Source organism: Frieseomelitta varia, unplaced genomic scaffold, assembly GCF_011392965.1.
Source record: "Frieseomelitta varia isolate USP_RPSP 00005682 unplaced genomic scaffold, Fvar_1.2 scaffold_308, whole genome shotgun sequence".
In the NCBI taxonomy this organism is placed as follows: domain Eukaryota; kingdom Metazoa; phylum Arthropoda; class Insecta; order Hymenoptera; family Apidae; genus Frieseomelitta; species Frieseomelitta varia.
Window position 1 is genome coordinate 162,915 of NW_025110044.1, and position 15,093 is coordinate 178,007.

Genomic DNA, 15,093 nt, shown 5'->3' on the forward strand with positions numbered 1-15,093 from the left:
TCTCTCTCTCTCTCTCTCTCTCTCTCTCTCTCTCTCTCTCTCTCTCTCTCTCTCTCTCTCTCTCTCTCTCTCTTTCTCTCGTTTTCTTTCTCTTTGCACATTGAAGATCGAAACACTAGTTTTCTTCTGCTAGGGTGTCGTACCGCGGAAGACTCAGTCTCCTCGACTTCCGGTGGGACCGCAGCGACGCCCAACAGCGGCACGTACGACAAAACTCGTCTGGCTCCTCGTGCGAAAGCACCTGCCACTCGATATACACCACTGCCCACACTTCGCCCCGCCTTCGCGATAGACTCCATGTTCGCGAAAATTCCAGCACTCGTCACAGCCAGAGAGAGAGACCTTGAAAAATCACGTAGGTGGTAACGAATCGACGATCGACAGTCTCGCGGAACGACCAAGACGCGTTTGTCGAAGCTTCTAGAACCGTTGCGTTGCGATGCGTTGCGGTTCGATCGTGAGATTAGACGCAGTACCTATTTCGGCCTGTATATATAGGAAACTACCGAAACGCTCCACGTTACAGGCTGCTTTGCAATCGTCTATTAATAGACACGCACAGCCAGACTCACAACCGACACATCGCAAAAAGAAAAAAAAAAGGAAAAAAGAGGAAAAAGTATCATTCGATCCGACAATAACCGTCTCGTCAGGTATGAAATCGCGGATCGTGCTCTCTCACGAAACGGTGAGGCTCAGTTCAAAGTCAGCTTCGAGGAATCGAGGTCCCGAGTTTACTTGGAGAAACGCTCGAGAACGGGAATAATATCTTGGTCGTTCGCGAAAAGCAGCGTCGCGAAGCTACCTCTTCGTGTGTGTGTGTGTGTGTGTGTGTGTATGTGTGTGTGTGATACACGCACGCGCACGCACAGTCACCGGCGAGAGCCAACAGAGTCGAGATCGGTGCGAACTGTTCGCCGTTGGCGAACTATACTCGGGCCAGCCAGCGAGTTCCCGGTGGTTTATATAGAGAGTCCAACGGAGGATCGTCCCACGTCTTGGTGAGAGAGAAGAGAGGAGTGTTACTGATACACACGTGGACGCAAGACGAGAAGAGAAGAGGGAAAAGATTTAGCTGGGCTAAGGGAGAACAGGAGCGCAGCGACCGTCTGATTCACTCGCGGATCTAAACGAGCGAAACGAGAAATTTCCACCAAAGGCCGGAACGAAACGGCACGTTTCTTTTTTCTTTTTTTTTTTTTTCTTTTCTTGAATCGACGAGACGCCCGTGTGTAACCACGGCGCGTTTAAAGAGGCAGAGGAGCCAAATGAACAGAGGCCGAGTTTATCCCAGTTGAAATACACCTCGTGAAAATTCCTCGCAGAATGGTGACAGAAGAGAAAAGTTGACCCACGTACGTGCATAAGCCCTCTACCTGCTTCTCTTCCCGCTGACAGGCAGAAAGAAGGAGCAGGAACGAAAGAATTACAATGAACAACAGAAGGGAAAGGGAAACCCGTCATGCACCACCCACGCGAAAGAGAGAAAGAGAGAAAGAAAGGCGTGAACTGCGTGGAAGCAGGAACGAAGAGAGCCGGAAAGAGAAAGAGAAAGAGAGAAAGCGAAAGAGGGGAGGGAGAAAAGTGAGCGGATTATGGACAGGGGGGAGAGGCAGCAGTCACGCTTTGTACTTTCGACAATCCTCTCTCCTCGTCGTTGCACGTTTCGCCTGGGCGAAAGAAGAAAAGCGGCGAGAAAGAAAGAAGAAGCAGCCGATTTGTAGAGAGCGGCGAGAGCAACGAAAGAAAATGCGGGCTTAACGAGGAGGCAAGAGTCGGAGAGATCTCGGTTCGATTCGTCGGGGATGGGAACGCGTGACGAGAAATCAGCAACGCGTCTGGCAGGAAGCAAAAATTCACCGCCGCAAAACCACCGCGCATTTCTATTCTTAGACGATCGAAAGAGAAAGGAGCCAGGGAGAGAGGAGAGGAGAGGAGAGGAGAGGAGAGGAAAAGAGAAGCGAATGGAGACGAGAAAGGCCGGTGTTAACAAGACAGAAGGGACGCCACGGCGCCGCGTACTGAGTACAAGAGGTTATTCGGCGTGAATAGAGCCGGAAAAATTTTTGAGCCGGTTCCAAATTTCTAATGCTGCGCGTATGACCTTTAGACCGCGTTCGTCATGCAGTGAGTCAATTGGCTTTTCGAGCCCGAATTACAGCGACGAGCAAAAACTTGAACACGCACGTGCAGTTTCCAACGCACATAATATTTCATGAAGCGTTTGCATAGTAGTGTTTTGAAAGATATTTCACCTTTCTCCCCCAAAAAGAACTTACCAGCGTGTTTTATTAGATAATTACTAGTCTATTCTGGTAGACACAAACTGTTTTCCTGGGTCATCGATTTTATATCGCAATCAATTTAAAAAAACAATTATCGACTTTGAACTGTTGCAACTTTGTAAAAATGAAGATCATGCATATGATCTGTTTGGTCTCGATTTTTAAAGCGTAAATCTTCTGCTTTGATCGTCCTGAAATCGTTTCTTTCCTCGAGAAAATTATTTTCATATCATGCGTAGCAAATGGAAGTGTCTTTTTTTTTTTCCTCAAAAAGAAAAAATTGTAAAACTCCACGCGTATGTAAAACGATTAAATCCATCGTGGTCTTAAAAACTTTATAAAATTTGCTGTACGATTTTTGTTTTCGTCATTTTATCGAACTTTGAGCATTAGGGTTAAAGGACAAAAATTCAGGAAATTTTAATATTTCGTCGTCTAAGTCTAATATTCAAAGTTCAATAAAATGGCAAAAAAAGGAATTATGTAGAAAGATTCAAGGAGTCATTATCAATTTCAATTTTCGAGATTATGATGTATTGAGTAATGAAAAAAATTTCAATGTCTTTATGCTACATGATGTAAAATCATTTTTGGAATAGGTCAAGGTAGACGCTTTAAAATGAGACCGAGTAGATTTTGTCGTATGCGTTTCTTTTGCAAAGTAATGACCACGGATTTTTCTGCATTTATGGGAAATTTAAAAACACCGAACCGCACAGAATGCATCTAATACGAAAAAGCATATATATAAAATATCCGAAGCACCGGTGCTTCTCATGATACTTGACACCAGAAACAATTTTCTACCCAGGTTTCTACGATTTTTTTTAATTGTATTTCCAAAAGTATGACTTTGCGGGAAAAGTCCGCAGTCTAGTTACAACAGTTCAAAAGTATCGACAATTTCTCTCATCATTAAACGTTTGGTTGTGCTCTTCACATATTCACAAAACGTTCAGATACATTTTACTCGCGCGGCTCTGATCCCATGCTGCGAATCGTATCGCCTCACCTAGATTCAAGTCTAGCTCTAGATCGTGACTGCGATAAGATCGAGACTGCGATAAGATCGAGACTGCGATAACTATTCATTTCGATGCGTGCGTAAATTTCTGATTAAACGTAACTTTGGAGAAAGCTCGCGGCGGCGTTCGAGCGTTTTAACTCGAGGTTCTATGGTTAATCGTTGGCGGCAGCATCGACAGCGAACTTGCCACCAGAATTATTCTTGCGCCAGACGAGAAGGAAGGTGGATTACCAACCGAGAGAGATCCGAACGAGGTGATTCAACCGAACTCGCGCGCACAGATGGAGAGACGTCCTCTCTCTCGCCAAGGGTGGAAACTGAGCTCCCGTTTACGACCGACGTATCAATTGGCGTTAACGATGGAAAATACCGGTGCTAATTGAGCTCGAACTCTTTCCTCGAGACAACGCCTCGTTTCGAAACGACCGGAGAACGCTTCCTTTATGTGCATTCTAAACGTCACACCTCCGACCAGACGGCGAAATATAACGGGTCTCCGAAGCAAATAGCACGCGATTGTTCGTTTTTGTCAAACAGAGCGGTAAATTCAGTTCAGAGGGAAGTGCAACGACACCGGGGCGACAAATACGTCGGTTCCGCGAACGTTATCAGGCTATAAATCGTTAATTGTCCGGCGTAGCCTTCGAAATCGACATTTTCCGTATTTCTCGTTGCTCCGCTCTTCAACCCTTATTTGTCATCGTTCGCCGATATTAAAAAAAAAAAAAAACACGCGTCGAACGCCAATCGCTGATTTTACACGCCCAAGTCTTGCCCAAAACGACAACGCGAATTATGCGATTGGTATTACGTTGTAATATTATTTGCGACAGACTGGTTGAAGTATATATATAATCATGTTTATTGGATTTATCTTGTCGGTGATTACCGCGGCGCACTGAGACGTGTTTTTCTTTTATTTCCACTTATTTTTCGCGACTTGTAAGTCTAATTTTCATCACTGTTCAAACATAGTCAGGAAACAAAAGGGAATCGTTTCGATTGGTACGTGCGTTGCTCGAAGAGGCGCGAAAAAAATATTCGTAACTCCGTCGAGAGGAGCGCACGCGCGCTGCCAACAGCCGTAAAGAGCCGCCGAGTGCCGCAAAGAGTGCGGTAAACAAGTGCGGCGCGGCTAGTTTACTCGAATCTCGTCAGAACAACGGCTGGAATCGGATCGTAGAATCTGTTTTTTCAAAGCTCGGTGGCTCGCTCGAAACCCCCCCCCCCCCCCCCCGGGGAGGGAAGCCTCGTTGCTTCGTGCAACAGGAACGAAAACGACGTCGACGGAGGCGGCGACAGCGTCGGCGACACGCTCCGAGACTCACGCACGCACTCTCGTGTATTCACCCTCTCGTCCGGGGGTCCTCTTTGAAGAGGGTCGCGAAACGCAACACAAGGAGGGTGGTACGCAGAGAGAGAGAAAGAGAGAGAGAGAGAGACGGGTGAGTGTATCGATTTTATCATTCGTATACGCAGATTCAGCCGCACGAAAGGCAGGGAGGCGAACAGGCACGGGGAGTGGCCCCCCGACGATAATCATCGATCGTCCAAAGATAACTTCCTTTCTCGTTTGCATTCCGCGTTACTTTCATTCAGACTTGGCGCGCGATACCAGTCGCCGGTGTGACGTCGGAGACGAGCCAGACGAAAAATACTTCATCTCGAGACAAACACCGATTGGGGCGATCGATCGATCGACGGAATCGGATCAGATCGGATCGGATCGATCCGGCGGCGCAACGGAATCTCAGTCACAGGCAGCTTCCCGGAAATGTCGTGGGCGCTGCATAATTGAGAGGCACGTTGCTATGCGCGGGTTGGCGAATCTCTCGATGATACCGCGGCAACTACTCGACCTCCGATAAATGTTTAAACATCTACTCGCGTCGCTTGACTTTCTCCCCCCCGAGGGCGTTGCCTCTGGCTGGCTCGATCCGTCCGAAGAAGGGTGTTGCACGCCCTCCCTCCCTCTCAACCCGAATCGCGCGGCCACCGACTATAATACGAACTATAAGTGAGAATTCGATCCGCTCGACTACGCGCTAAACCGATTACCGTTCCTTCTTTTCAGCGCGGACGCGGTCATCGTAAGCTGTTTTCGCGATTGTCGCTGCTGGTCGTTGACGATGAAACGAAATGTGAACGCGACGCGGGGAGAGAAAACACGTTTTGTCCGCCGCGTTTCAACAACGATGTAAAATGTTCTCGGCAAAGAGAAGACGCCTCGAAAGAGAATTTCCATCGCGCGCTCGAGAATATGATTTACAACCGCGAGAGGTTCGCGGGAAATCGTTTTACCACGCGAATGCGAACGCGTTTCGGGATATTTCTCACGTTGGCGGAACACAATTTTCTTGCTGCCACCCAGCTAGCTCGAAATTATTCAAGCTCGAGGTGGAAAACTGAGGAACTCGAACGATCTCGAACACGGGCGAGACAGCGAGGAAAGCACTATGCAAAGAATTTTCGAGCACGAAAGTGGCTCGTACGTTTTGCTGAGTAGAAAATATTAATGACGCGGCTTCAGCTTAATTTCGCACGACCTTTGAGGGGAGTAAAAATTAGAAAAGTCGCACCGATGAGTCTCGATCGCGATCAAGGACGCGCTTCGTAGAATCATCGTGTCATTTGCCGTATGTTATATTTGCCTCGCTTATACTCGAGTTGCGACGCCTCGAAGCAAGAAATCATTTCCCACGCAAAGCGTGGAATGCTACGTTCATTCACAAGTCGGGCAGTGAAAGGAGAGAAGAAAAAGAAAAAAAGGAAAAAAGGCAGCCGCGATGGAAATAAAAAGGGCGCCAGGATAATGGATGGAAAAACTCGTTATCGAGTGTCTTCTCGTTGCAAAGTGTGCTGTCGCATCGTGTGGTTTCGAGGCCCGACAGCCAACGACCGCAGACGGGAAATTCCACTTGGGAAATCACACGATGCCATTTGGCACGTCCGATCTTAATTAAAAAGTGGACTTTTTAACGAAAGCCTCGTCGCTTACCACGATCAACGACACACGATCGACAAACAACGTTGAATCATTTACACACAGTGTGTTCCAGTATTGAAAAAAATGACATCGTGCGGAGAAAAAATTTAGAATAATAATAAGAACAATTCTCAGAATATTGTGTATCTTGTAATATAATAATAAGGATAATTCTTAGTTATAAAAAATAAGATTTTTTCATTTAAGGCTTTTTCTCACAAGACGATCGAGGATTCGATCTGAAAATTTATCAAGTGATAAATACTAAGGCGACTTTTAACTAAATTCTGTCTTACTAAAATCATGACTAATATCATATTCAAGTTCTCTTGAAAACAAGGTCCTAAACTTGTTCCACATTTTTCACTTATTTTCACAGATAGAGTAACCGATTTAGTCCTATACAAATCAGGATCAGCGAAGTTCGAGTTTAAATTTGGTCAATTTTCGAACCAGATTTTCTCGAAAACGATAGAATAGAAAAATATTTAAAGTAAAATAATGAAATATTACTCTTTATTTTCGATTTATTTTGTCACGGTAAATTACTATTCCCTCTGGTTGTAACTTCAGTATTGGGACACCCTATATATATATATATATATTCTACACATGAAACAGTCGCACGTACACGTCGTCACACTCTTCCACCAGGATATTTGAAACGACAGTATTATTTATTGAAGCTGCCTGTATTATTTATTGAAACTATCGTTATAGAGGTTCTATAAATAACTATATGAAATTTTATTATTTCAACGCTGTACTCGATCGAACCCTGTCAATATGGTTGTGATTTCAGATTTAAAAAGGCAGAATCAATATGAATTTCTGTTTGCACAGAAACATAATTCTATAAAGCTATATATTTATATCATTATCATTTAAATTACAGTGACCTGTGCGACAGAATATCTCGAGACGGTTCTTGCGTCAATAAATATTTTCATTTATTTATTTGTATTAATGCTTTTCTTAACTAATCAATGTTAAGTACGTGCGTGTGACGCCCGTCGTAAAAGCGTTGACGTTCAAAACAAAACTAAGTTACAAGTGCGGTTGGTGCGTCGTAGGCAAAGCATGAAAAGTCGGCAGGGCAACCACTTTCTTCCCTTTTATCCTGCCAGCTAGATTTCCGCCCTCGAGGATCAACCGGAATTCCGCTATCAATAAAACACGCGCTTTCGCCGAGGCTTTCTCTTATCGGCCCAAAATCCTATCGGCCTCTCACTAGGCTCTCCGAAAATCCGACTACGCACTTTCCTTCATCCTCTTTCAATTGTACAAGACGTTTCGTAATTTCCATGCACGAACGAACACGCGAGATTGCAAATTTCGACGAAACAAAATCGTTAGAAAAACGAAGCGAAGCACGAGATTTTCGTTCTTTCTATTTGCAAAAAAAAAAAAAAAAAGAGAAAGAGAAAGAGAGAGAGAGAAAGAGAGGAGGACAGAGTCGAAAGAGTGAACGTGAATAGAGGGGTGGGCGGGCCTGTATGAAACTTAAATAAGGCGTAATTAATTCTAATTGAAGTGGCGATTACCCGGACGCGGCGAAAGTTTCTTGTTCGTGTGCGAGAGCGTCACGAGTCTTTTGCCGGCGCAAGCCTGCTGAATGCGAAAAGCCCTGGTAGCCCCGTCGGTCGGCATGGCAACAGCTCCGCGCGTCCCGGCGTCGGGACGCTCGATACTAGACGACGACGACGACGACGCCCAAATCCGAAGGGGGCGGAGAGGAGCACACCGGGCCGGCCGGCCGACCGGCCTGCCAGCAACTCGTACAAATTCCACGCGATTCGAATTTCCGATCGCGATTCACCGGATGGATCGATCCGCGGATTTGTCCGCGCGACGATGGAGAGACAGAGAGAGAGAGAGAGCGGCAATTCCACAAATTCGGACTGCTACAAGCAAACGCGGTTTGCCCGCGCAAAGAGAGAAGATCGATCGCGTTTCCACCAGGACTTTGAACCCCTCCGCGAACGATCCGTGGCAACAAGTCGCCGTGTGTCCTCGGCCGTCTCTTCGATACACGCGTGTTATATCGAAATCTCCTCGCTTTCGATCGTCGAAAGACACTGTGAAAGAGGCGAACGCAAACAAACGCGTGAATCGCGAGGCGAAGCCCGACGATGATTTCGCAGATTCTTGTCGCTCGGTGGTGGTCCCGGTATATTTAGAATTCGTTTTTATCGCGTCTTCGTTCGATTCGTGCTTTAATTCGTCGTAGAAGTGTGTCACAGGCCCCGATATGCCGCGGTTCATAAATAAACGAGTGGGAAAATTGACGACGAAAAGGACGTGTTTTCGTCGCTCGTATTTTTTAATAAAATGGCATCTCGATGACGTCAAGCGATAACGAGGCTGAGGTCTTTCAACCGGCACACTTCGGCAACGGATCGGTGACACACTCGATGAGACGAAAGAAGAGACAGAGACAGGGCGCGCAATTCGAATACCGAGCCCGCGTACCCACCCGGTAATCGCGAAACAACCCTGTATCCGGCGTTCGCATTTAGGAAATTAATTCCCTGCCCTGGTGTGTGCCTTCGGCCGTTTGTTTCCTCGTTTCTTCTCGTTCACGGGCGTGTTACCGGGTAAATTGAAGTGGACGCGAGAGGGGAAAAATATGCCGCGCTCTTTCATAAAAAATATGAGTTTTCCGGCCTGCACGGCCACCACGCGCTGGCCTCGCCAATTTCTCTCTTTCTTTCAGTTTCTTTCTCGCCGGGGGAAGTACTTGATTACCTTCGGTGGAGCCAACAAGCCTCTGCTCGCTCCGCCAGCTGCCTTCGATCGTTCCTTTTGCATTATTATGACCTTTCGGCAAGAAAGTGCTCCATTTCGCAGTAGACGAACAAAACGAGCGGAGTGTTCAAGTCTTAATCGTAAGAAAGCTGAAAATTTTCAGGCGTATCGTTCGCCTCTCTTCCGACATCGATTCCCTGGAAATTAATGGGGAACGATTGCTTATTCAATAACGCGTCGTTCTCAATCGGTCAATAAAACATGAGAATACCGACGAAATCATCCGTAACTCTGTCTCGTGAAGACTATTCCACGACGAAGAGCATTCGGCGAATCGTTATCGATCGCTCCACGAACACAAGAAGAAAACTGCGTGTGTCAATATTTGCGCGACAGACTTAGCCTCCAGATTACAGACAAAGAACGTCACCATATCGGGCTTAAACACTCTTTCCTCCGCTCGATCGATTAAGTGACTTCGAATATATTGCACGCGGCGCAATATCCGTACCACCTGCAAACCATCGACCTTCGAAACGTGCCGTAAAATCTGATTCATCGAAAACAACAAGGATGAATTCCTTTTTCATCCTCCTAGGTTTCTCCTACTTTTCTACGGTTTTTCTTTTTTTCTACAGTTCTTTCGACTCTCGTTTTCCTATATTTCCGTATTACAATGTAATTTGCGAATTTAAAATCAATATTGTTAAAATTTAAAGTCTGTGGAACGATAAGACAGAATTTCATATTAATTTACATTTATACTCGATACTGTAGATCTTTAAAATTAATATTTAGTTTGGGAGGATTATTAAGTTTCACGAAACTTTAATTTCTAATTAAACTTGGATTAAACTTCGGCCAAAGAAACTGTTGTTTGAGCTTTAATAATACTACTACGGATAACAGCGTGGTATTTTTTTTTCTTTTTTTCTTTTTTATAGATCTTGCAGAGAAGAATGATTGCAACTTCGATTGGGTTGAATTGAAATAAATTTTGAACGGAGGAGTTCGACTTTTCAAATATTACACAATTTAAATCCATAAATTGTCTATTTATAAATAAACAAATAAGATAAAACTATATATAAATAAGGCAAAACAATAATTTACAACTTAATTCGTCGCGCGTGGAGAAGCGATTTTCGGTGCAAGAGATTCGTTGTTCCGCGATCGGGAAAGTCCGCGAGAATCGATACCGATAAAACGAAGAAGAAGACGACACGACGACGACGCCGACGACGGGCAACAGACTTTTTCGAGTAATCCGTTTAAAGAGACAATCGGAGTATCCTCCCGATGGCTGCTAGGCTAGACACACGTTCAAGACGAGAGAGCGTTCAACAGTTCTGGCCGCTTGCCAGCGATCTGCCCCGGAGGTTGATTAGTTTGTAATTGCGCATTGTTTTCCCTTTCCCCTGCCGGCGGAATAAGACGTCACGCGAAATAGGCAGGAACGACAGGCTCACCGAACACGAACAATCTAAATACACGAGGTTAAACATCCCGCTGAGATTTAACGTCTCGACGCACCACGTCTCAAAGACGCATGAATCCCTGAATTGAAACAATGAGAAATACAGAGGAGATAGACGAAAAGACGCTGCATTAGGCTTTCGAAACTAGAAGAAGAAGATGTTTCCTTCCTCTCGAGACGAGATCGCACGTCCGAGCGATGTTTAACTAAGCGAATGCGCCGACACGAGTCAGCCTTTCCCAAAGTTCAGGTAAGAAAATCCGAAGGGATTCCAGCCGAGCTCAAACGATGGGGGGGAGAACGAAAATTAACCCTTTGAACCCGCTCGAAGACTGCTTTTGTAGTCGTTGAATTGACGAGACGAAAACCATTCCCCATCTCCCGGTTCTTTGGCTGCAGATTTTCGAAACTGAATTTCAATCGAAGACAGCAGACGTACGGACCGTCGGTTACGGTCGGAGGAGGATCGTTACGAGTTACCCATTCGCCTCGTTAACTTTCCATCTTTCCCGACTCGTTAAACGAAGGATGACAAGGCGTCGTCGTCGTGCACGCGCGAGATCGTCGCCGATTTATTCGCTCGGAGCGTGGAGTTTCGTTGCTACTCTTCTCTCTCGCGAGTTCACGCCGAATAGAGGGAAAAGTCTCTCTTCCCTCCCTCTTGCTCGGCCGCGTAATCCACGCGTAAGAAGATTAAAAGTTCTCGTTGGAACACGAGCGACTTTCCTTCTCGATTTCCCCGGGCGAGACGTTCGAGACCGGCCGATCGACTAACGATCGACGGGTGGCCGTGGTGGTCGTCGAACGTGCGTTCGCTCTCGTTGCATTTCCAATCGGTGGGAACGGAAAAATCCTCGATACCGCCGGCGGTATCGACCGAGCCGAGTGTGTTTGTACGACGGTCATCGAACCTCGAAAGGAAGCTCGCGAAACACGGCTAGCACACGCTTCTCTCCTCTCTCTTCTCTTCTCTGCGCGCCGAAGTTCTCTCGTCTCTCTCGCAGGTTTCGTGCTTTTTATTCGCGTTCCATCTGTCGCATTGTGCTCGAGCTAACGCGAGTGGATGGACGCATGTCGCGAGGCAAAATGCGATTGGCACTAGGAACGGAACGTTCGTCCTCTGTCTCTCTCAGTTTCGCGTACGCGCGGAACGAAGAACGGAACAGGAAGAGGCCGAGAGTTGATCGAAGAAGACGACGGGACAAGACAGACACGACGCGGCAAAGGAAAAGAAAAAAAAAAAAAGAAAAAGAAAAAAGAGAACGACAGCCGGCAGAGTTTTCATCGTGGCGAATGAAAGTGGCTTTTCGAGGGACGCGCGCCAACCGAAGGAGACAGATATTCGATTTTCATAGGGGAAAGGGAAGGAGGGCACCTGCCGAATTCCCACGTCATTCGAGAGACGCATCGTCGAACAAGAGGAACGAATTTGTCGCATTCGTCGGGAATTGAGCTTTCCAACGAAATTTCCCTACACTGTACTACCTCGTCTTTTTGTCTCTCCTGAGAGACGTGAGAGATCTCATTAACCCCTTACGATTTTCTTCTCAGTCTTTGGTAAACGTGATTTATCACAACGTGTTACGTCTAACCTGTTTAATGCGAAGCATCGAAAATAGCATTATACCGGGTGAGTCGCACAAAAAGCTGAGATACTTTCTGAGCGATAAATTATATCAAAAAAAAATGTTTTCTACAAAGTCTGAATGGTTTGGAAAGAAGCAACACTTGAAATAATAATTATTTTCTAATAATAGAAGATTGTAGAAGATTGTAATAATAGAAGTATGTTTTTTAATACATTGCTCTTTAAATCGAAAAATCGTTCAGGAGATATTTTTGCACACGTGTTACTTGTTTAAAGAGAGAACGTAATTTCTATTTGTTAATCAACAGTATAAGGGATTGAAATTTGAAAATTCAAACGCATATTTCATTTGCCTTTTGTTTCAAGTGGAAATCTATATTGTAACTCAAAGGTTTTAATTGACGATTTTTTTACGCGCAAGCTGCGATTAAGATCGCTTTAAGCCAACGATTCGAGTATTTGCCGAACATTCATTGCACAGAAGATTTATTTTTCTTCTCTGGTAATGTTGCGAGTTTCTTGCAAATCTTTTTGTAGACGCAATCAACTTCAAAACGGTTATACGAACTGGCTCGCAACATATTCTCGCTCCTCCAATTCGCGCCGGATCGCTCGATCAATGCCTCGGCTGTTGTTTTCTCGACGTTGATTGACAAAATTAGACAACTTGCCACTGGCGGCTGTTTTAGACGGAAGACGCGGTGGCGTCTCCGTCTCGAAGACAATGCGACGAGATACGCCCGCTCTCGACAAATGGTAGATAGAAGGGAATTTATAACCGACGTCCATCCAGCGCGAACGCGATGGAAAAATTCGCGGTGAACGTTGCACGCAATGGCGCAGAGGAGAGAGATACGCGAGCGCCGAACGATCGTAGGATGAATTTCATCGGGGCCATTAGGAATGAAATCGAAGCCCGTAGAAACTACCGAGACGCCTTCCGCGGCGAATGAAACCGGTTTTTAACCGTCCGCCCGGATCTTTTTAGCCACTGTTGCGCCCGCCTGCGTATTCCCGGCACATCGACGCAACTGCATCGTGCATGTACCGTTGCATGTGCACGTTGCAACCGCGTCTGCGACATGGTTTAAGGCCGCGAGAACTCCGGCTGTATCTCGTCAGTTGTCACATAAATTTGTACCATCTCGGCACACTGTTACGAGCGCGAGCTCTTTACCTCGAGCAAATTCGTTCCCCCCCTTTTTCTCCAACGATTCCGGTCTAAATAATACTTGTTCGCGATACTCGCGCGTCTGTTCGAGTCCATCGTTCGACGATCAACACGTCGGTGGTGTTAATAATTTTCGCATCGACGGAGATCGATGCTTCTTGGAAAAATGAAAGTCGACTGTTTTTGCCGAAGGTGACCGTGAAATACCGTTGGAGCAAAGAAGGTAAAACGGTAAAAGTTGTTTTCCTCGCACCTTGGCTCGATACCTGTGTCTTTCTCTTCGCGTAACCTGTCCTTAACCTCTGCACGCAGGTGTTTTTCTTTTTTTTGATCCACGGATCACGAGTCACGCGACGCGAAAACCACCGACGCCGCGACGAGACCAACCTCCTCCTCCTCCTCCTCTGTCTTCAGGGCTGTTACACCCACACCCACTGGCGGTCGACCACCCAGTTATCCACCCTACTCTCGGCTACTACCATGTCGTGTTAATTAATATCACTGCGCGCGTGCCAACTGCACACACACACACACACACACACACACACACACACACACACACACACACACATCCCCTTCTCATTCTGCCTCTTCCTGCAGACTTTGCAACTCTTTGCAACAAAAGTCGCACAGCCATCAGGGATGTATACGAAACGTTCTCCGTCGTTCGCTGGTCGGCGAATAAATTCGAAAGAGATAGAAACGGAGCAAAGGGGAACAAAGAACGCAGAGTCGCGCGAGCGACCACACCCCTTCCCTTCCCTTCCCGTAGCAGTCTCTCTCTCCTCTCTCTTGCTGCGCTTCGCACGAGGGTGGATGCTTGGAAACAATGTGACATTCACGTAGGTGCGAAACCGTAGGTTGGGAAGGGAAGGGACACGGACGGGCAGACAGAAAGACTCTCGAACTCCTCCGAGATCCTCCTAGCTCTCCTCTCTTCGCTGTCCCTCTCGCCAGCCACGATCTTCGCATCATCCGCGAGAACCACTTCTCACCTCCCTCGCTGCTTCTCTCCCTCAGACACTGAGGAGATTTTCTACTCGATCGCGTATCTCTGAATCGTCTCCTATCCATCGTGTCGCGCTGCAACTCGCGTGTATCGTTTCACATCTCTTACCGGCAAACGTCACAATTCCATTCCATCCGGTTCTTCCAGTTCTTTCTCGATATTCACTTTGTGTTTGGAATTGGAACATTTTTGGATACGAAAGCGTTGTAGTATATAATGATCAATATACTGGTCAAGTTACCACCGCCTGGCACAAAATGAGGAATATTTTGAACATCTCTTCTTTTCCCTGTATTCTCTGCATTTTGCTGAATCAAATGTCGTATGAAAGGAACGTACAGTTTGAATAGAAAGTGGCAGAGTTGAAGCTTATACACTACAAATAAATTATATAAATATATTTATAATTATATATTATAAATTACCAGGACTATAAACCACGAGAATCGAAACGTTCGATCCTCGAATCCGGAAGCACGCGAGTCGCGAAGAAGCTGGCGCGGAAGTGAAAACTGTTTCGAACATACACGCGCAAGGAAAGAGACGCAGAAACGGCTGTGCGGCAATAGAAACGCTACTACCCTCTGATCTACCGTTCCCTCCTACGCGTAAGACGTTACCAACTTGTTTACGATCGCATAAAACGCTTGCGAAGAAGCGAACGCGAACCGTAGCGAGATCGGAATAGCTACGATATACCGAGGTGAGCCGATTACGCGAATTTATGTCGTCCCGCAAATTACAATTCCCCGCGCGAATAATAAATAATCATTTTTTTACGTTATTTTTGACGCAGCGACCG

At 46.2% G+C, this 15,093-nt stretch overlaps 1 protein-coding gene across 7 annotated transcripts in view; it reads right to left on the reverse strand.

Annotated features, from left to right (window-relative positions):
* LOC122529781 (A-kinase anchor protein 200-like) overlaps positions 1-15,093 on the reverse strand; it is a 49,403-nt gene that overhangs the window by 10,643 nt on the left and 23,667 nt on the right. Inside the window, exons 1-2 of one of the 7 annotated variants that reach the window (XM_043656220.1) lie at positions 806-942; positions 144-342 (exon numbers count right to left, since the gene is read on the reverse strand). The exons of 5 other annotated variants lie outside the window; for them this stretch is intronic. In XM_043656220.1, coding sequence (XP_043512155.1) covers positions 144-299 — 156 coding nt within the window. In that variant the 5' untranslated portion in view covers positions 300-342; positions 806-942. Of the gene's footprint in view, positions 1-143; positions 343-805; positions 943-15,093 lie in introns of those variants that run through there. One more of the 7 variants, XM_043656221.1, reaches the window with a different exon arrangement.